Source organism: Synchiropus splendidus, chromosome 9, assembly GCF_027744825.2.
Source record: "Synchiropus splendidus isolate RoL2022-P1 chromosome 9, RoL_Sspl_1.0, whole genome shotgun sequence".
Classification (NCBI taxonomy): domain Eukaryota; kingdom Metazoa; phylum Chordata; class Actinopteri; order Syngnathiformes; family Callionymidae; genus Synchiropus; species Synchiropus splendidus.
In genome coordinates, this window is record NC_071342.1 from 4393754 (window position 1) to 4414658 (window position 20905).

Consider the following 20905-nt stretch of genomic DNA (forward strand, 5'->3'; position numbering starts at 1 on the left):
TGGATGAGGCAGAAAATAAATAAAAACCCACATCAGCATCAATCAAAGGTATCGAATAGCATAAACACAACAAGTAACACACATAGACAAAGACGCACCTGAAGTTGCTTTCACTGTATCTGGACCCAGATCCATGGTGTGATCTTGTCCTGGACTCCACGGACAGGAAGTTGGTAATGTCTGGGTAAACAAAGCCATGGCTTCTCTGGACCACGTCTGGAGGCACCACACCCAATTTCTCTCCACCGACCTCAAACCGTTTGTTGTGTCCTGCTGAACCTCTGACCCCCCCATGGTCTGTGCAAGAGGCTGGGGACAGTATCTGACTGTTCTCTCCACTCTCTTCAGGACTGGTATGACCTAGCACATCCTCATCCATGTTTACTGTGGTCTGGCCAGCATCTGTGGTGATGCTGATGCTGATGTCAGGGCTGCGCTTGCTCGTGGTAATGTCAGTTGAGTCCCAGGAGGAGGAGGCATGCCCTGAGGAGAGAATGTGCCGCTGCCATCGGAAGTCTGCCTCATTGATCTCCATGGACTCCCGGGTGGACTGTGTCCCATCTTTCAGCTCCTCTAGACGGCGGAGAAGAAGCTTTGCCTGTGGCACACAGGTAACAATGTGTTATATCCACAAGAAGAAGAAGAAAGAGACCCAAAACGTTTGACATGTGTTGTCAAATGGCATATAATGGTCAGACACGGCCCAGGATATGTGCATGTTTTCTACAGTGAAATTAGTTAGTGTTTATGTCGTGTGTGTGTGTGTGTGTGTACAGAACTTGTCATGTGTTTGTCTGTATGAATTGTCTGTATGACCTGATGTATTTGGATTTAGGTCCTATTAAGGCTTCTGGCTCTTTCAACAGGTTTAAAAATTTTAAATGAGTTCAGCATTTACGGTCCTTCAATCATTTACTGTACCTGCTCTGGTTGAACCCCTCGACCTTGTGACAGTTCGTCCAGTGCTTCGAGCAACGCGCAGGCGCAGGACACAGAGGAGTAGCATGCTTCAACGCCCCCCTTCACACAAGCCTCAGTAATCCCATCCATTACCCTGACGGAGCAAGTGAAAAAAACAAGTTAAGGATGATTCATGAAACGGCCAAATTGAGCTGGTGCGTTTGGGTCTGGCGCTTGATTTTGTGAACAATCCACAACTTTCTTGTTGGATTATCGTTTTTGCTGACAATTCAAGAAACAGTCCCCACATTCATTTCAAACCACATTGTTTGTCATGGTTCATTTGCTCGAACAGATCACACACCCGTACATCATTATTAGATAGTGGGAACCACTTGGATTCCAGAACTGATCCTTGAGGTACTCCAGTTCCCACTCCAGTTTTCCACATGACAATTTTAGTGACTGCACTTGTGTGTGGGCCCAATGTTTACAAAATAGACATCCAATCCCTCTGTGCCCTTTTGTCATCAACCCTAGATTCTGAAAATTGAGTCCAGTCTTCAATCGCAGATAATCACAATCCACTTTTCGTTTTGGGAGCTCGGAACACACATCTTCATGCAATAACGCCAAGCGACTATCATGCACACATTTTCAGTACATGTCAGTTCAATCCAACCTTGTCTTGAGTTATTGACTTTCAATAAGTTATATTGGGAAAAAGACAAAAATGCATCATGATTTTTTCACTTTATCACACAGACTTTCCAGTGACATGTTATACTCAACTTGAATCATATATTTTGCGTATTACTCCTCCTACATCAACGCCAAATCCTCATATTTCAGTTGAGCTTATTTGCCTAAGTGCACACAGAGTGCAGTGGACAAACTTCCAGATATAGCGAGTCTATCATCTGTGATTACATACTGAACTTATGGCGTTATGAGTCAACTGTAACCCAAAATATATACAGATGAAAGGATCACTGATTTATTCTGTGCTATAATATTACCCACAGCTTCAGTAGGTCCAGGTGAGACTTCCTCTTGGAAAAACTTCGCTTCCTGGTTTCAGGCTCAGCCACACACGGACCCGCCAGGTCAAACAGGCGCACAGGGTTACCCAGAATCTACAACACAGAGATTTTTCCAAAATGATAATGTACCATTTCTATAGACAGATATGGCTCCATCCACCTCCTTCATGATGCGGATGGCCTCTGTACGATGCTGTGGTGGCGGGTAAAGAAGGATTCTATGATAAAGTGACTGGAGCACCGGCTTCATTGACTCCAGGCAGTTGACCAGACGGACAAGCTCCGCTGCAATGTAGCAGACTGTGCGCACCACCTGGGCGATCCTGGCAGGAGCGTTAGACGAGCAACCTGAGCCACGACCATGGTCCAACACTCCTGTAACACTTGAATCCATATCCAGACCAACTCCTACCAAAACAAAAGAATCACAGAACTTTACTCAACATTAATGCAGATGATTGGTCTTCTATCATTCCAACTTCCTTTGAAAACCCTATATACCACAAAGATCCTCAAGAAATGTCACTTTTTTTCTGCTGGAGACCATTGCAGTTTGACTCCGCATTGTTTTAAACTTTTTCTCAACATCCAAGTACATCCTGTGTGCAACTTAAAGGTTCATGAGTGCGTATTTTCCACCAGTATTTTCCAACATGTTACATTCATCTTTCTTTCAAATTTAACCAAGATCCTTGACTCTTTGTTCTCTGGCTCACACATCTTGAAATAAAGTATCAAAAATCAGGAGGCTGCGGAAGAGGAAGACAGTCAGAAATAACTTGTTTAGTATTGCTGTTGATAGACTTTGGACAGAAATAAATCATGAGAGAAGAACGTCTTTACTATTGTTGTTGTACTGTAAAAACAGCTGTAGACTCTGCTTCCTACTGTTTGTCCTTCTAATACCACACAAATATGCAAAGTAAAATTAGTTTTTATGTATATTAAAGAAACACTGACCTGTGCTGAGTTTATCAGACAGTCGATCTCGCTCCAATGCTCCGATATGGCTGTGATGGGAGGTGATAGTTTTGTCACTGACAGGGTTTCCCATGATCGCAACCAGAGAGGGACAAAGTTGCTTCCTGGAGAATAAAGCAGTGAAATAAAACTAATGCTGAAGGGTTGAAAAATGGATAGTCTTCAACGCTGTCTCTTACCAAACAAGGTCAGTGAAGCCTCTGGAGAGGTGCATTGTGGGAGGACAGCTGCTGAGCATTGCCAGGATGCTCTCCAGGTACAGCAACAGAAGTAGCTGGTTTTCACTAGAAGATGGAACAATCAGGGTTTATATATAGCAAACATTGATGTGAATGTTTGCTATACATGAAGACCAATAGATCCAGATTTCGTTCAGCATCAAGAAGGTAATGGGTTCAAATATCCTGTGTTACATGACAATGAAGCACCACCACAATAACACTCATGGTGTCAGTCTTGAATTACGGCCTGTTGTGGTGCATTACAGGACTGAAAAAGATTGTTGTTTCTTTCTTCTGTACGGATGTCATCAACGGTATCGTCAAAATCGTGTGGTAATAAAGGCAATTTGGTGTGGATGACATTATAGGACACTGGTTTTGAACCAAAATATGAGTGCTCGCTATCTCGATAGATGAAATTCTACCGTAATTGAGATAGGTTACCATGGTCACTAGGCAAGCCAGCATTGCAAAAATCAAGAGTTGGAGGGCTAGGTATGACCTTGGTAAAAGAAAATTAGGACCAGTGGTGCCCACATCCAGGGCGTAACAGGAGATTAAGTATCTTGGCGAAAAAAGAGGCAACTCAAGAAGCAGTGGAAAAAGTCTGCAGAGGTAGAGAAAGAAGGCATCAATGCACTTCAAGCGGGTATCAAAATCCTGGCATCACTTTGCAAGGCAGAAACCATAAGGAACCGCAGAAGAACGAAAGAACAACAGTTCTTTAAGGATCCATATAAGTTCCTCAGGAGTCTCTTCTCAAGGGAGAAAAGTGGAATTTAAAAAACACTTTGTCAACCATTTATAAATACCAGTGATTTTGCTGCCAGAAAATCGTAAACTTCAAAGAAAAACGTAACTTCAGGAACTCCTAAGGTCACTGTTGAGCCCCCGTGGTCTTGAATCAACAAAACACTGATGAGGCTGGGGCAGCCTTTTGAAAACTCCTCTGAGTTACTTTTGTCATAATTTCTTAGAATACATTGGGGCAGAAAGGATAATACCAACTGATCAGTGGGATGTGTGCACCATTAGTTTAAGTATATGAAAAGCTAAAATGTCAGCCATAAAAAATAACTTGTTGAGTGTTTTCTAACCCTTCACAAAGGAGAGCCTTGTGAGGACACACCACTGCTCAAATTGGGCACCCAGTGCACTGCAGACTGCACCCTGTGAGCCGCAATAGGACTACAAGCCCCAAATCTGAGACCTGTGTTCTACAGGAAGAGCACAAGCTTCCTATTGCCCCTGAGAAAGCTCATATCTTGGTCTGCAACAGGTGCAGGCACAGCAGCAATAGATGTCAAAAGAAAGAATATTGTGGACACAATGTGTAATGGCCAGTGGTCAACCAGAAAAGCAGTGAGTCACAGACTGACAATAAAAATGTGACTAAATGTCCTCTGCTTGACCCACGGCTTCACCTCCTCATTTCATCATCATGTCTTGTTTTTATATGCACCAGTCAGAAGCCATCATCACAGTATTTTGGGGGGAATAATATTAACTTTGTTTGAATAGCAAATTGTGTTTTGATGAACTACAGCAAAATAATGAACATCACCTGTCAACTGACTCCAGTTTTTCACAGAAAACTGTTAGAACCGTCACCACATCCTCACAGAGGGCCTGGCTGGTGGGAGAAATATCTGTGAACACAAATGTACACACATCAGCTTAACAATAATAACCGCCATCATCATAATAACAATTACATAACATAATATCAGAAGTGATAAGTGACAAGAAGTGACAATAATTATATTTATTATATTATATAACTAAAAATATAAACTAAATCTGCGATTCGATTCTTAAGAGCACAGGTGCGGTGAAACTAACATTGAGCATCTATTAGAAGCTACTACAGAACCAGTCGGAGCCAAGCAAATATAAGCACATGAAGTCATTTTTCTAAGTGATGCAAAGACAAATACTCTTATTTTGACAGGTTCAGCCAACGGAAAAGCTGAGCCATGCAGCTGGTGACAGCCCCATGAGTTTCGGAGGTTTCAATTGAGACGGCATGCTAGCCATTAGCTCTGTGGTGCAGTCTTTGCGAGTGTGGTCAAGAGAGGTGCATCAGATTAAAATACAACTCAAAGTTGCATCTTTGACTGGTTCGTACACCAATGGTGAGTGTGTGAAAGTGGAAGGATGACAAGCGAATAGTGAATAACGATGAGCGTGCATTGTTTCATTAATCTGCAGTGGCGCACCAGCAGAGATCTATAGATCTACAGTATAATGTATCGAATGTGACGGTCAATCGATGTATGTACTCACTTGGCCAATCGTCAACAGCTAGTATCATTACATGTACATCTTGAAAACTGACCTCTTCTCTGCAGTGGCACTGTGATTTCATCGCCGTCTGCTCCCTGGAGAAGAAAAGTTGGTGAGTATTTACCATAGTTATAACAGACATGTACATGCTTGTACTTCTTATGATTATTTTAATATATAAACACAAAATTCATTTAAACAGAAATGCGAATCGTGAGGCCTCTAAAACGTTTCACTGTCTTGTTCATGAGACAATGTCAGCGTGTGAGACACCTCCTGCCGATGTCTCAGTTGCAGTGTGAGGTCACCGAGGATCTGACTCAGCGTGGCTCTGACCGCTGTGTTGATACTGCGCTGGTGGCAACTTGACACGTAGGTCTGTATGCATACCTGGACACACACGGCACATAAACACACATTGGCTTTTTTCCATTAACTATTGTAGAAAATCTATGACATATTAGCATTTGAAAGCATCTGAGGTGGAAGCAGAGGTTTCCACCGCACCAATGGTTGCTACTGCAAGTAGACTGTGGAGGCTGCTATAAGGACCAAACATTCCCTAGATGGATGTATATAACAATACTTACTTCACTAATACTTTACTGCTATATTGTAGTTCTGATCACACTGTGCCTTAAAACCCAACATGCATGTTTCACCAGACTCAAGAAGAAGAAAAGGAGAAAAACAATCCCCTCCTGTGTAACTGGATTTGAATGATTGATGAAAAGAGGAGAAATAGCTGTTTGTGGTGAAGGCTCTCATTTCACAACATTGTGAAATGTCTTTATTGTATTTTATTTGGAACATACAGATTCAAACAATGTGAGATGACAAAACCTTACAATTATGCACATTAATTTGGCCCTTTTCAATTCTCCAGAAGCAACATTTTGGATCATGTTGGAGGAGAGGCACCAAAATATTTTTTTGTTGTATCAAATTCCAAAATGTAAAAACAATGATTAACATTTTGAATTAAAGAGGAACTAATGAACTGATTTGAGCAACGTTTAAAATAATATTGGACCCCAATTGAACACATCGGTTAATATGTGTCAGTGTGCGAAAAACTCTCCATTAAACTGAAAGGCACATAGCACTCACAGGCACAGCCCCAAAGTCCTGTCCAAGTGGTTTTGTCACCCATTTCACTTTTAGTCTAAGTCTGAGTCTTTTGGACGAAAATGCTGATTAGCTTTAGTCATGTCTACTCGAAATAGTCTACTTCCGGTCGACGAAAACTCAAAAACATTTTAGTGAGTTTAAGTTAGGGAGAAAAAAATTCTTATAAATAAAGAGAAATAAAAGAGGGGATTCTTGTACATCACTGTATACAAAAATAGGTCTACAAGTAAAAGCAAAACAATCAAACAATTCCTCTACTATAATAAGACGTTAATATCTTATAAATACACACGCATTTATGATGTATCGTACAGTGCTTCAACACATCATGTTGCCCAAATACAACAATTTTAAATAAGCCATGGCAATAGCAGTAATATCGCATTAGGAATAAAAATATGATAAAATATTTGAAACCATGTTCAACTCCCCAATATCACACCCATAAACTTTTGATGGTTGTCCTCCCTCTTTATATTTCCTGTCACCGCCTTGTGTGTCATTCGCTCTTCCATATTTAAGAGAAGAAGAGGGAGCTTCCAGACAAATGTACACTGCAATAGTGGTAGTGAAAATGTGGAACTCACTAACAAAGACACAAATATGAAACTAATATAAACATAAACACAAAACTAACTTCAACATAAACGACCAGAGAAATAAACAAAACAAAAATGATCAATGATAATAACATATAGACACAAGTTTACACACAGTTACACTGTGACAGCGTCACTGTCTGTAACCCAGACATAATGGCAGGTGCGACTACTTACCTATAGAGCTTCCTTTTCAATCTACCTGCCACTCTCACAAAGCACCCCTGACTGTTGTCTCTACCTGGTCCATCCACCGCCAAGAATCGATTTCTATTCTTTAGGTTGCGTCTACAAGCATCCTTATTCACATGTTTTTTCACATTGTGATACATGTTCACATTACTTAAAGATATGGAATAATACAATATGAATGCAAAGACTTAAATATTATTGTATACAGTAGGTCTTCAAAGTGTCAATTCAGTCTGTCAAGAAGGTTGCCTGCAGGGATTTTTGATGTCCAGCAGGTGTCAGTATTCAGTGACACAGTATCAATACAGTATCAGCACAGTGTGTTACTGTGTTGAAACGCTTTATGATGCCTCATTTACACATCTTTAGAGACGGATTGTGTTCTTCTCTTCACTGGAGTGACATCAGCTGACTTAATCTATATGTATTCTCAGTTTGAAATGACTGTTATACATTTATGAGTAGGCAGTCACAGATTATGGACACTAGGTGTGGAATGATATGTGTAGCTCACAAGTTGATACTATGGCAATACTTGGCCCACGATAACAATAATATCACAACACACAATATCTGCCATAGCTGATATATTGCAACAATATATCACGATATATGTGACTGAAACAGAAAAAATACCCTTCAAAAGGAAAATGTCATAGTCATTCATTGTACAACGTACAAAGAAAATTGAGCTCAATGAAACGTGCATTTGCATAGTGTCTCACTGGCCAAAAGTGAGTAGCAGTAGTGATGAATTATGGAGCCAGGCAGAGATGGGATGAGCCAGTCAACCAGCAGAAGCCAGCCAATCAGAGGAGAGGACCGGATTATCTGTTCACAGCTTTCCACCCAAAAAAGGCCAGAAAATGGGCAACAAAAGGATTCGTCAATGTCGCTCCAAACCAAGGGGTGTTGACACAGGATCAGGAATTTGGCACCCGGGACTCCAAGAGACCAGGACAAATCAGTGGAGACTACAACCCAAGATGAACTGAAATGTGTATTAAAAGATAGCAAAAGGGCTTCATAGGGTGACATGACATTGGAAAAACTGCAATGCAAAGTAGGCAAACTGGAATGTCTGTTAATACTACTGTCGCCAGCTCCCTGCAATTTTTGTTTATTGAAGTCCGTCTGTGAAACTTTGATCATGATGGAAACGTAATGTTTCATTAAAACAATCGTTCCATGACCGCTTCGGAAAAACATTGGTTTGCGAATGTCCCTGTTTAACTAATGGAGGAAGAGGCAAGGACTGCGGGAGCAATAGTCATGTGCCACATAGAGGGTGTCCACCTGGAAGCTGCCATGTTGGAGATACTCCTTGTAAACTCCCCCATAGACTATAAATGGAGTGTGATGGATAAACGCAAAAAACAACAGAAAAGCTTGTCGAAATGAGTTGGGAACGCAAAGGCATACAGAGAAGGACTTCATGTGGGAGGATGAGTCAGGGAGCACGTGTCAGAATCATGTGAAATGTGAAAAGCAACAACAGGGTCTAGTATGGAGGTAGACCAGTGACAAATAAATCCTTGTCCTCAAATGCACTTTGATCATAAGAGGATATATCCGAGTGCAATTGGATATTCTCAGATGGAAGATTTTGAAGTTCATTACTCATAGAATCAATTAAATGACCAGTCAACTCAGTTTGTGTTTCTTTGCTGCGTAAATTGCTGCCAACGTGCTCATCTGGGGCAGGGTCATCAGCTTCTTTATTATCACCATGATTGTGACCATCACCAGCAGCAGCAGCTTCGTCCTCCTGTCTCTGCTGAGCTCTCTTCACACAGTCTTTGTAACGTGAAGTCCCTGTTTTTTCAGGTGATCTTAGCTGTCCAGTCATGCGAACAGATGGCACCCAGTCTGGGTCATCGTTTTGATAAAGGTCAGCCTTTTTTACCAGGCACATTTCAGCTCCTTTAATAACTTCTGCTACTGTAGCATGGTAGCAAAAGCTAATAGCTAAATGTTAACAGATACAGTCGCTTGAAATGAACAAATACCAAACAAACAACTACCACACTTAAAAAATATTCAAGTACTAACGGGCCGAATAAATTCGGATGTTGGCCACAGTTTTGCCACCAGTTTTACTAACCAGAAGCACCGCCTTTCTTCCGACAACTTCTGGCATTGTTCTGTTTGATTTGTAATAACTTCTGGATATTGATAAAATTCCAAATGTTTGTCACGATCGGAACGATTCGTACAGCCCAAAATACGACAGTAATTCACCATTTTTTCCAGGAAATGCTGCAGAATAGCCTTCAGTGCCGTTCTGTGTTGAGCAGTGAGTATCTCCAATATGGCAGCTTCCTGGTTGGATGACGCGCCATGAAAACCCTTTATTGCCTTGATGCAATCACTTGACATGTTGGTTTCTTCTCCTGCTCTTTTCATTATCCCTCATGTTTCCTTCTCAAACTTGCCGCAACCAGTGTAGCGATGATGGCCTTTAGCAGTGCCACTGTTTATCACGTGACAGCAGAAAACGCAAAATGCAGAGCAGTTTCATGTCCCACACCGGGGAATGTATTTCAAAATGGAGCGTGACTGAAGAGAAAAATGCTGGGTAATCCACTATGTGTTGTAATAAAATATCGCTATTTGCTGTCAGTGTATCGATTAGTTATTGCAACAGAGAGCGCAACAACATATTGCAATATCATTTTTTTTCCTCACCCCTAAGACACTAATACCTGCAAGGCTGTCAACTGCTGTGTCTGTCGGTGTTGAGGCTATGTCAGACTGGAGTGTCGGACAGTTAGACTCTCAGGACGGGTGACTAACATATGACATGTCTGGGCAATAATTCTAGTTCAGATCATAATGTAGGACTAATTCACTTCAGATCATGTGATTGCTGATAAGATGCGTAAGATAATAGGATAAGTGAAGACAATGATATCAGAAATGCCTCATAAGGCACAGCTCCATCTCACAAACCAACTCTGGGTCAGAAAATTTCAACTTTGCCTGTTGATGGAGGATCTTGACACTGTCTGTCTTGTTATTCTGCACTTCACTATCTATATTTATTCAATGAAACCAGGTCAAGTTTTGATTATTACTTTGCTGGAGAAGTTGCACAAATATTCCATTAATATTCTATTTCATGTCAAAATTTACACAGAGGTAGTTTATATCTGGTTAAACACAAAAAAAGTTGAATGTACTTTATTCACCAGAGCAAAATCAGTTTGAGCCAGTTAGATATGAGATCCAAACATGACAGCAAAAGTGTGTAGCAGATGTGCTCACCTCAGCAATGCGAAGGATGGAGTCGCTGCTGATGTCAAAGTTTGGCGAGTAGGTGAGGCACAACAGAACCTGAAGTGAAACAGATTCTTTTTTAAATGTGAAGTCACAGAGAGATCAGACAGGCAGGTCCAAAACATACGTACATTCAACATACATTCATCACCGTCAATTAACTACTGTCGTCAATTAGGCCTGTTCAGAGTTGCGGTGCGTGCTGGAGCCGCACACAGGGAGACCATGCAAACTCCATGCAGAAAGGTGGTCGGAAACATGTCCGAAACATGTCAGCTGAAATGACATCATGGCCGCATTTTGAGTTGACTAGCTTGTAACCCTGTCGTACTGAGAGATGGGGAATTGCTTATCCAAGGCCTGTTGCAGCATGTTCATTTGTTGAAATTACACATGTAGCAGATCTCTCATCTGCAACACCACCAGACAGGTGTCCATCCACAGTTACTTCCTCATTACACCTACTGGAATCCTGGACAGTAGAATATTGATTCACTGTGTAACAGATTGCAGACTGACAGGAGCCAAACGGTTCACCATGGACACACTAGGCATCAGCATGCATCATTTCTCCACTTCTACTCTCTCTTTACACTAATGACTGCTGACCCTTCTCTGAAGCTGCTGATGTTTGCTGATGACACCACCGTCATCAGCTTCATCCAAGGACGACGGCTCTGTTTATTGACAGTTCAACAAATGCTTCATTTGCACTACATTCATGGTCCACCTGTATACACATTTACATTTAGATACAAAGGACGAATATCAAGGTGTTGATGTAAGCAAGTGTTTCTCCCACCGGTGTTTTACATGCCTTATATTCTTAATAATGTATCTAGACTCAATACAGTTTGCCTACAGAGCCAACAGATCTGTAGACGACGGCATTCTGGTGCACCTGGACTCCTCAGGGACCTGTGCAGGACCCTGTTTGTGGACTTCAGCTCTGCGTTCAATCCGATTCTCCCAGCTCTGCTTCAACACAAGCTTTGTCAGTTCAACATGCCTGACTCCCACTGTAGGTGGATTACGGACCTGACTTGCTGGAGCCAGTACGTGCTGCTGGGGACGACTGTCTCAGACACTCGGATCATCATCGGATGTTTCTTCCCTCTGGCAGGAGGCTACGGTCCATCCAGACCAGAACCTCCCGTCACAGGAACAGCTTCTTCACCGCAGCCGTCAGACTGATGGATTTGTGAACACCCATTGTTGTTTGTGGTTTGTTTACTTATTTATTAGTTACTTCTATTACTATCGTTTATTTTCATGCATTTATTTTAATTTTATTTATTTATTTATATATTTTTGTTCATTACTGCACAATGTACCACAGCACTTTCCTAGTTGGTGGGATCCACACTGACATTGGCAAAAAAGTGGACGCTTATTCTGATTCTGACTGGTGAGACAACATCTTAAAGCATAGAACTCCATGTAAGCGTGGGCATAGTCGGTCCAAACAAACAGAACAGTGATCATAAATAGCTATTACAACACTATCATCTGGTGTGACTGAGAGAAAATAAAAGATGCTGCCTCACCTTCATCACCTCTACCTGCAGGTCTTCATGGAGAGTGGGTGTGACACGTATTGCCTCCAACATCTGACTGAGTAACTGGTTCTCCACGGCCTCCATCTCCATGCAAACATCAACCAGTTGGTCTTCGCACAAAAGCCTCTGATGGACCCAGGACAGAATCAAGCATCAGTTGACTCAACAAGCGTTGCAGGGACATTTGCTCGGACAATACCTGCATGCCACTCAGGGCAGTCTGACCCAGTTTGGTGTTTTTAGATTCAAGTGCCATTTGTAGTGGCAGCAGACAGCACCCCCTACAACAACAAAAAACAAAGTCAAATGGAAGTAGAAATGATGTTTAACGGAAATGTCAAGAAGACAGTTATTCAACTGGATGGCTACCAACCCATTTGAGAGTGAAATTAGATTCATAATTATACAAACTATGGAACACAAATACAATTTTCAGTTGTCAATATCAATGCAAGTAAGGAGATGAAGGTGCATGCAGTGAGTCCACGTCACTTGGAAAAGATGTGTGTCATCGAGCCTAATTGCAACAAATCATTTGGAACAGAAGAAGAAAACTATTGCCTCGAGAAGGAGGATAAGAAGGGCCGGTGTGCTCTAAGCAGCAGGGCGTGTTGACTTCATTACTATAGCAGCAGCTATTTCTACCAATATATTTGAGCAAAACTCATGTTGCTGACTGACCAGCAATGCAAGGTCGCCAAAGGGTTAATGCCGACTGCAGATACAGGTTGAGATGTTTTAAGTGGTGAGTTTTTTTCAGCCAGAATTGTTCACAAATAATGAGACAACACTGGTGAGTGGAGGTTCATCAAGACTAAACAAATATGATGCATTAATGTGATCTTGCTTTCACCCTGATGTCCTTGCTTTCACTGAGGCATTCAGCTCAAACATTGAAACATCTAGCAGCAGCACCATGTAGTCACAATAATGCTTATCTATAGGGAGACCACAGGCACACTGTGGTCATGGTTACAAAGATCCACTTTTGGCTTGTGTCAATATAAGAATGACTGATGGTTTAAAGAGTACTTCTTGAGAAAAGGTGAGTAGGTAACTTCATCAGAGCGCACCTTTATGATGCAACGCCTAGGCCGGGAAAGTATGAGCACCATGACCTTATTTTTGTGTCAGAAATTTTATAATGTTTGAGCTCATCTGGATACATGATTGTTATTCAAATAATCAACGATACGACAGGAAATAAGCAGTTGACAAAATGATTTGTTGACGGCATACTTTATACAGTGTGGGGCTGAAGTTGAGCTCGTGAATGTAGGCATTTCTGTCAGGACCTCATGGAAAAAAGTGAACCAACCGGCTGGATGAGGGGGATATGACGTTTTGTGTTTATAGCCAATTCTGTTTCAATACACTGAGTTTGTTCTTTTAACATCACTGCTTCACTATTATAATTGAGATGCTTCAAAAACAAACACAGACTGGTTTGAGATTCAGGTGAAAAGAAGTAACCCTGAAACTTGAGACAGCAGTTTGAAGAGATGAGGATGGCAGGAGGTGATGAGAGAGGAAATACCAAGGCTAAACTGTCACACCCGTCAGTCCAGTGGGTCCAATCGCAAACACCACTTCATATTGAAAGTAAATTAGCAGACACTGTTAGAAATTGAATGGGAAGCCACACACACAGACGCACGAGCGTGCACCTCACCGTAAATGCGAGGGGGAGAGCTTTGCAGTCTCATTCTGTGACTGGAGAATATCTGGAAGGCAAAACATTGAATAATCATCAAACAATATTCCGACTTTAACCTAACTGCTCAAAGATGAAAAGCGTCAATCTAAAATGACCAAGGTAGATGGATATAACACGCGTCCTTATGTTCCGTTTTTACGGACAGCGATTAAGGTACGGGTGACAAAATAAGTAACGTCACAAATACTGATCCCCGCCTTCCTTCTGCAACTCTGAGTGAACGCATCTGAAACATCTGTCAGGTACTCCTGGACCACCAACCCCAGCCAACGACGCATCAGCCCCGGCTACTTCACCACCGGCGATGAGTCGCTCACCGCAAGCAGAAGCACAGGCGTCCCGGATTGCTTTGAATTTGTGTCCCGAGGCTTCTTTCTGGAGTTTCCGCAGAATTTCCTCCATCCTGGAGAAAGGGGTGGTACAGCGTGCGTGTCCGGCCTCTGTGTTTCTCGTGCCCGGGCGGCCACAGCCTCCCAGGTCCTCCCAGCTGACAACGATGAGTCAGTCGCGACGAGCAATGCCAGTTCACGGCCGGAATCACAAGAGAAAACGCCCTTTTTCTAAACCTCATCAGTCAATCATCAGGAACCGGTTCTGTGGTCCGGTTGAGTTCGGCGGAGTCAAGAACGGTTCCTGAACGCAGATGTGGGTTAAAATACCCCCATTCAAATGCAGAAACTCGCCAGGTGATAATGGAATTGTAAACATTCGTCTAATGCCGGATTATTCCAATCTGGCAACACAGTGTTCACGCAGCAGATGGACTGGGATGAAGGAAAACCCGGCGCGGATTGGTGGAATCATAACTGTTGTCTATGGGTTGGACGACGTCATCTGACGTCTTGAATAATATACTGTACTGGTCGCTTTGTGGAGAATGAAGAACATCACCGTAGATGCGGGGATTCTGGCAAACCAAGCAAAATAAATTGGAAAAAAATCCAATTTATTGTATGTATTTATGTTCAATATGCAGTAACTAGTTGCTTATTAATAATTGTGACAGACCTAACAAACACCATGTGTTGGTTAAACGAGGGCGCTAGAGTTACTTCAGCCTCTCCCTGTGGCCAGAATGGCTCTTTTCACAGATGGTCTTTTGATGTGTGGTGGTAGATTTCACTGAAGCCGGGAGAGACTGAACAATTCTAATACATATGCTGTGACGCTGCTGAGGTCTTTGTCGTTAGAGGGCGCCAAACACATCGTCGTGATTCAGTGGCCAGGTCTCAGCGCTGCAGTATATCATAATGCAAAGCCCACGGCTCTAAGAACCAGGGACATTCTGTGGCTTGGCAAAGATATCAACATAGGAGCTGTCCAATGTTGGGAAACAATGCATGCTACATAAGAATATTTCAATCCAACATTAAATATCAAGTTTGGTACCATTAGTATAATGTGGGGATTCCTTGTTATCATGCCACAGTATAAGTACGCCATGTGTACTCACAATGAAGTTGAAAATAACAGTGCTGTTGGTTATTTAAGGATGTTTATTGGCTCAATTAAGTTGTATTGAGTATTGCAGTAGGAGTCAAACATGCCTCGATTCTTACCACAACTATGGAGCTTCTTGATGGAGGTGGGTTGGGGGACACTCATTGGACTTCGCCGGGTGGTGCTCTGGTTTCATTACGACACATAATTGGTTGTGCACCTCAGGGTCACATGGCGTTATGGCCTTTCATCTCAATACACTCTCGCCTCAGACCTGGATGCTGTCCTGCTTCTGCCACTTCAAATGGCCTTGACCTCCAAATGTGTCTCTCCAGGTAGTAACTTAGTGTCCGACTGCCACTAATCACTCACAAGGTTAAAAGTGTCACAGACACCAACATCAAGCGTGTTATTGGAAAAAGATATTTTTCAATATTCACTTGGACATTTTGGGAGTCACTTGTAGGGTGACAGAAAGGAAATAGGAAGGACAGGATGGGTGCCTGAAATGGGCTGAAACGTGTCCAAGGTCATGAAGGAATTCCCTTCAGTTTGTCTGCACGACGCCAATGAATGGTGTTATTGTTTTATTCTTGTGTTCTAAGCTCAGAAAATTCAGAGCCTCACCGGATTCTGTGCACACAGGGTCTGATGACTGCTCTCCAATCGTACAAATTTTTTTCAATAACTTTCTTGCTTTGCTGAAATAAAATACAGAGCTTAGCATACAGAATTCCCTGAAAGGCTTGGATATACTTTTTTTCAGATGGACATTAGGTTGATTTTAATCAACAGGATGTGCAAGACACTGAAGGTGTTTATTTCAAAGTTAATGTCAACACAGCTCAGCAGTAAACAGTGGCTTCATCTACAGATTGTCTAATGTTAGAATGAGAGAAAGAGATGAAGTGTGTATTAGAAAATAAGTGAAAACAAGATGTGAACAGATTTATTTAGTTTTAATATTGTGAATATTTGTACTGCGACAGGATACAAAACAGAATATATTTTGCATGTCGGCAAATCAAGTCTGGTCAGCAAAGCTACACAAAAGCAAATTATATTGCTTTTTCAGAAGCCTTCATGGGGCAAGGACCCTCTTTACAAAAGTTGTTCCTAAATATATTTCACCTCACATTTATTGCTTCTGGAAGAGTGGATCTATTGGAGGGCAGGTTTGTTTCAGATGAGCAATAATGTGTATTTTCTATTCAAAAGCAGAGTCAGAGCACAAGAAGCCCATTGCAAAAACATCACATATAGCCAAAAACTATGCCGTTTTCTGGTGGTGTGAAGAAGCAATGTCATCTCGGTCCTTAGCAGCACCTGTGTATTGAACAGCATTGGAGGTCATAGTGAGGAAATAGTGTTGTTGTTTTCAGAGCCCACTAGATGGCACTCTAAAATTGTCGGCATTTATGGAAAAAAAATCCATGAAGCAGAATAAAGCAGCAGCAGAATTATGTTTCAGGACAAGTTAAACAATCCAGAGATGGTTAAAAAAAAAAAATAAAGTACATATGTTTTAAATAGCGTCATTCTAAACAGGTTGTTTAATAGGAAGAACAAAACAGTTAAACAATGATTTTAAAATGTATCATTAAAGGTCTAAGACTGGTGCCAGTTGGCTCGCTGGTATAACTTACTACATGCAAACAAACAAACAAACAAGAGCCTAGCTTGATGGCTGACGCTTAGAAGACCTGACACAGCCAATCGCAAGTAACATTGGTGTATGTGTGAGTTCATCTTTAAAACTAATTCATCTAAAAGTTTAGCTGTTAGTGGAGGAATTAATCATGGAAGGCTTCGATGCCTTGTGTACAAAGTGCACATGCACACTGGACTGGCAGGAAAACTATTTGGGAATCCTGGAACGCAGCCGTGTCTTCAATGAGAAATCGCTCTCCTTCTCCTCGGGCTTCATAGTGAGGAGCTGAAAGACAAGAAATGGCCATTAGGTAAGACAGATATCAGTGACTGGAGGTTTGACCGGCACATACAGGGTGAGATGGCATGTCCATTGGTGAGGAGATCTCAACCCGAAACATTTTCTTCTTCTTGGAGCGTCTGAGATGCAGAGAGGAAGAGGAGCAAGAGGAAGCCAGCGAGTCCAGGTCACCTCTTGAGCTGACCAGACTCAGCATTTTCTTTGCTGGAAAAACAACACAGATAAAGGGGTGTAAAAAATATCAGTCAGTGACGAGCAGAGAGAGAAAACTAGACAATGGCAATGGCAGAACATCTTGTGAGGAGATCCTGGCAGCATGTATAAATTGGGATCACCATCTTGTCTGTGTGAGGTCTACTAAATAATAATCTGAACATCACTTTAGGTCCGAAGTCACTCTACACGCTGCTCACTGACTGCAGAGTTCCAGGTCTTAACCATAGCCATTTGACCAAACACTGACCTCAAATCTTTCGAACACCAGTGACCAGTGTAACTGAACTAGGACACTGTCTCATGAAGGGTCATTAACCCATCACTGACCCGGAGTTCCTTTTTGGACAGAATAGCAGGTACCTCGCTCAGACAAAACTGAGACAGGGTGCCAGAGTCTCATTCTCATTAAATACTACCAGGATGCCCCAGAAGGCCTTCTAAAAATGGATGATTTCCATTCAACCTCTGGAGGCCATCTGGCTCAAGGACTACCAGTGATTGGTGGTTACTGGTGCCCTGGCATTGTTAAGTAGCTGCATCCATCCTCACTTAAATCATCTTAAAACATCATTTTGTGGCTGTAACTCAAAGGACAGGATGTCGGGTGGTAGACTGATGGAGAGCCAACAAGAGTCGACCCTACATAGTAGGGCTATCGTTGGCAGTCAAGATGGGCTTGGGTGACAAGACAAGATTGCCTTAAGTCTCTTCATATTTGCCTGCAAGATCCAGCCTTCCAGGAGGCTAGTTGTTCCTGAAATGGCAGATGAGTCAGGTTGATACGAGGTAGCCCCTCACTTTTAGTCAGAGAACAAGTACCATTCCACAAAAGGGTTCCAGTCAAGGCCTGAGTGTTGTCACTGTTATTCGAACTCATTCTGCTGGTATTTTAAAAAATAACTTGGTAAGAGGGGAAGCACAACTTCCATGAAATCATTGAATAATCAGAATCGGTCAGACAGACCATTTGCCGACTTCAGGAGGTTATGAGTTATGAACCACAGTACGAGTGAGTGCATGCCAGGGACACAAATGCACGACTGAGAGACCATCACCAAACAGGAGTTCTTAAAGATCAGATACTAGATACTAAAAGGCTAAAGGCTCCTTTATGCCAACACAGCTAAGACCAGACTTGTGTATTCACCACAGTCCAAGATGAGGGGAACTGCTGTATAAACTCTTTGTCGTGCAATGATTTTCATCTGGACCTGTATGGAATGACCGAATATAACAAAAACAGAATGTTCATGTTTATTTTACACCACACTTTAGGTCACTTCAGTGGCATCCGAGCCATCACCTGTCAACGTTGACGGGAGCGAATTTATTCCCATCCCAAACTTTAGGTCAGAACTTTATCAAACCATTTTGAAGCTACAACCACTTGCAATAGTGACATCAAAGTAGAATATTTCATTGAAATAATCTGGGGTCTGAAGAGTTTAAGCCCCCTGATATTAGAGTATGAACATTCCAAGCTTCTGAGAGTTCTGAAACATTGATTTGTCCTGTCCTATGATACAGCCTTTCCCACACCTCTCTCATTCTTTTAATTTAGACAAATTCTGAGTCGTCTTACACTGACCTTTAGACCCTAACAAAGTTGGCGAACTCTGTAGGAAGTCTCCTATTCTCTGTAGAGTCCCATCCTTAATGGTGGCCTGGGAATCGGGCTGTCCGGTCACACAAGGAACCTGTTGGAACCAGAAATAGTCAAACCACTTCAAGCTAAAATATTACAGCATCTGACTTTCAGAGGTGACATGGAGAATGAATATTTAGCTGGTTTTCAGGAGAATGTGATTTTTAGACTATTTGATCAGAACAGATGATCACATGGACGTTAAGAGTGCACATGTTTAGTAGAAGATCATAGTCACCTCTTCTTGTTGCACTGTCAACTTCGGCTTCAACTTCGTTCTGGTGTTCATTCTGTTCTCAGCCTCTACTTCCACCTGACAGCATACACACACACAGGACACTCACACTCAGTCAGTCAGCACAGGGCATGTCACTGAAACGTAAATAAAGATACATAACTACAAACTGGCTGTTTTGGACAAACTGGTCAAAACAGAGCAATGTCACCTGCAGCTTTTGCTGAGGGTGAATGAAGGCAAAGTAGGCAATACAGCTAAACAATATGTTGTTATCGTACAGTATCTATATCAGGATTGGGGGAAGAATAGGGAGCATCTAATTAATTATGAATAGATATGAACAAAGCAAACATCAACAATATCAATTTCCCATGGCCATGCATGTAAAGCTGAGAAACATGGCCACAGTTATTCAACATAATTAAACTAAGCAAAGTCATGGACACAATCATTTGACACAGATGGTATACCTTCCAGAAATCATGAAACACACAAAAGAATGAGATGAAGAGGAAAACAGCTGAACACATTGTTTAAACATGACATGGGACTACCACATTATATTCCTTTTAAATCAGGTATTAGAGCTTCACAAAAATCACAACATTTCTGATCTTACAACTTAGGAGAAGTTAATGTTTTGCTGGATGCCATGGTTCAATGGTAATCTGGCCCCCGTTAAATCTACACCGCTAACATGTCGTCAGTGACAAAATCCCATCTGCAGGTGGAGTCTCACTCTACCCTGGGATGATAGAAAAAGAGATTCCACACTCAGACTGATGTTAAATCTGATCATGTATTCACTCCTTTCACTTTGAAAATAAAAAGATTGGCAAAATTAGTTGAGCAGAGCAAAAGAGAAATCATGACAAAATAATGTTTTGTGCCTCCAAATTTTATTTTATTTTACTATTTTATTTCATGAAACTCTGTCCCACGAAATGTTGACACCCCTATTGGTGTATGGTAAATACCATAATAAACACAGAGTAGCACGTGACTATACACTGACCCTGGAGTCAGCCATCAATTCAAACAAAGGAATGTGGTGTCCAGTCAGGGACATTGTCTTGCAGTAGAAACGTAGCATTCAAGCTCATTCAAGGCACTTTTCCCAGCTAGTATTGAACTTTCATGCCTCTGTAAGAATCTGTAAATTCATCTTCTGCTGAAGGAGGCTAAATACATACAATAAGGAAAATACACAATTTTGCCAAACGTAAAAAAAAAAAAAAAAAAAACACACACACCACCTTCTGGAATAGATAATACTGTAAACGATATGTTACAGGTGTGCAAACAAGATAAACTACACGACTAGTTCAGTTTGTCTTTTGAACGCAACACAGAGAGGTTTATAGTCTGAATTCTGTTTGTTTACTTATTTTACATGGTCTTGCATGATTTAGAACTCGTGCGACATTCTAGAAGAAACAGAAGAATCAGATAATGACTCAAGATAGATGATGATGACAATGATGATGATACCAATGATCAATGAAGC

At 41.7% G+C, this 20905-nt stretch overlaps 2 protein-coding genes across 5 annotated transcripts in view; both read right to left on the reverse strand.

Annotated features, from left to right (window-relative positions):
* arfgef3 (ARFGEF family member 3) overlaps positions 1-14615 on the reverse strand; it is a 32726-nt gene extending 18111 nt beyond the window's left edge. For both annotated transcript variants that reach the window (XM_053875359.1, XM_053875358.1), the window contains exons 1-14: positions 14226-14615; positions 13864-13915; positions 12391-12472; positions 12180-12317; positions 10621-10689; positions 5705-5821; positions 5484-5526; positions 4710-4794; positions 3104-3208; positions 2904-3028; positions 2104-2351; positions 1924-2036; positions 922-1054; positions 99-598 (exon numbers count right to left, since the gene is read on the reverse strand). In XM_053875359.1, coding sequence (XP_053731334.1) covers positions 99-598; positions 922-1054; positions 1924-2036; positions 2104-2351; positions 2904-3028; positions 3104-3208; positions 4710-4794; positions 5484-5526; positions 5705-5821; positions 10621-10689; positions 12180-12317; positions 12391-12472; positions 13864-13915; positions 14226-14310 — 1895 coding nt within the window. In that variant the 5' untranslated portion in view covers positions 14311-14615. The remainder of the gene's footprint in view (positions 1-98; positions 599-921; positions 1055-1923; positions 2037-2103; positions 2352-2903; positions 3029-3103; positions 3209-4709; positions 4795-5483; positions 5527-5704; positions 5822-10620; positions 10690-12179; positions 12318-12390; positions 12473-13863; positions 13916-14225) is intronic.
* A 1681-nt stretch (positions 14616-16296) lies between these two features.
* kif20ba (kinesin family member 20Ba) overlaps positions 16297-20905 on the reverse strand; it is a 36022-nt gene continuing 31413 nt past the window's right edge. For all 3 annotated transcript variants that reach the window (XM_053875836.1, XM_053875837.1, XM_053875835.1), the window contains 4 exons: positions 19399-19473; positions 19104-19212; positions 17352-17503; positions 16297-17284 (listed from right to left, as the gene is read on the reverse strand). In XM_053875836.1, coding sequence (XP_053731811.1) covers positions 17207-17284; positions 17352-17503; positions 19104-19212; positions 19399-19473 — 414 coding nt within the window. In that variant the 3' untranslated portion in view covers positions 16297-17206. The remainder of the gene's footprint in view (positions 17285-17351; positions 17504-19103; positions 19213-19398; positions 19474-20905) is intronic.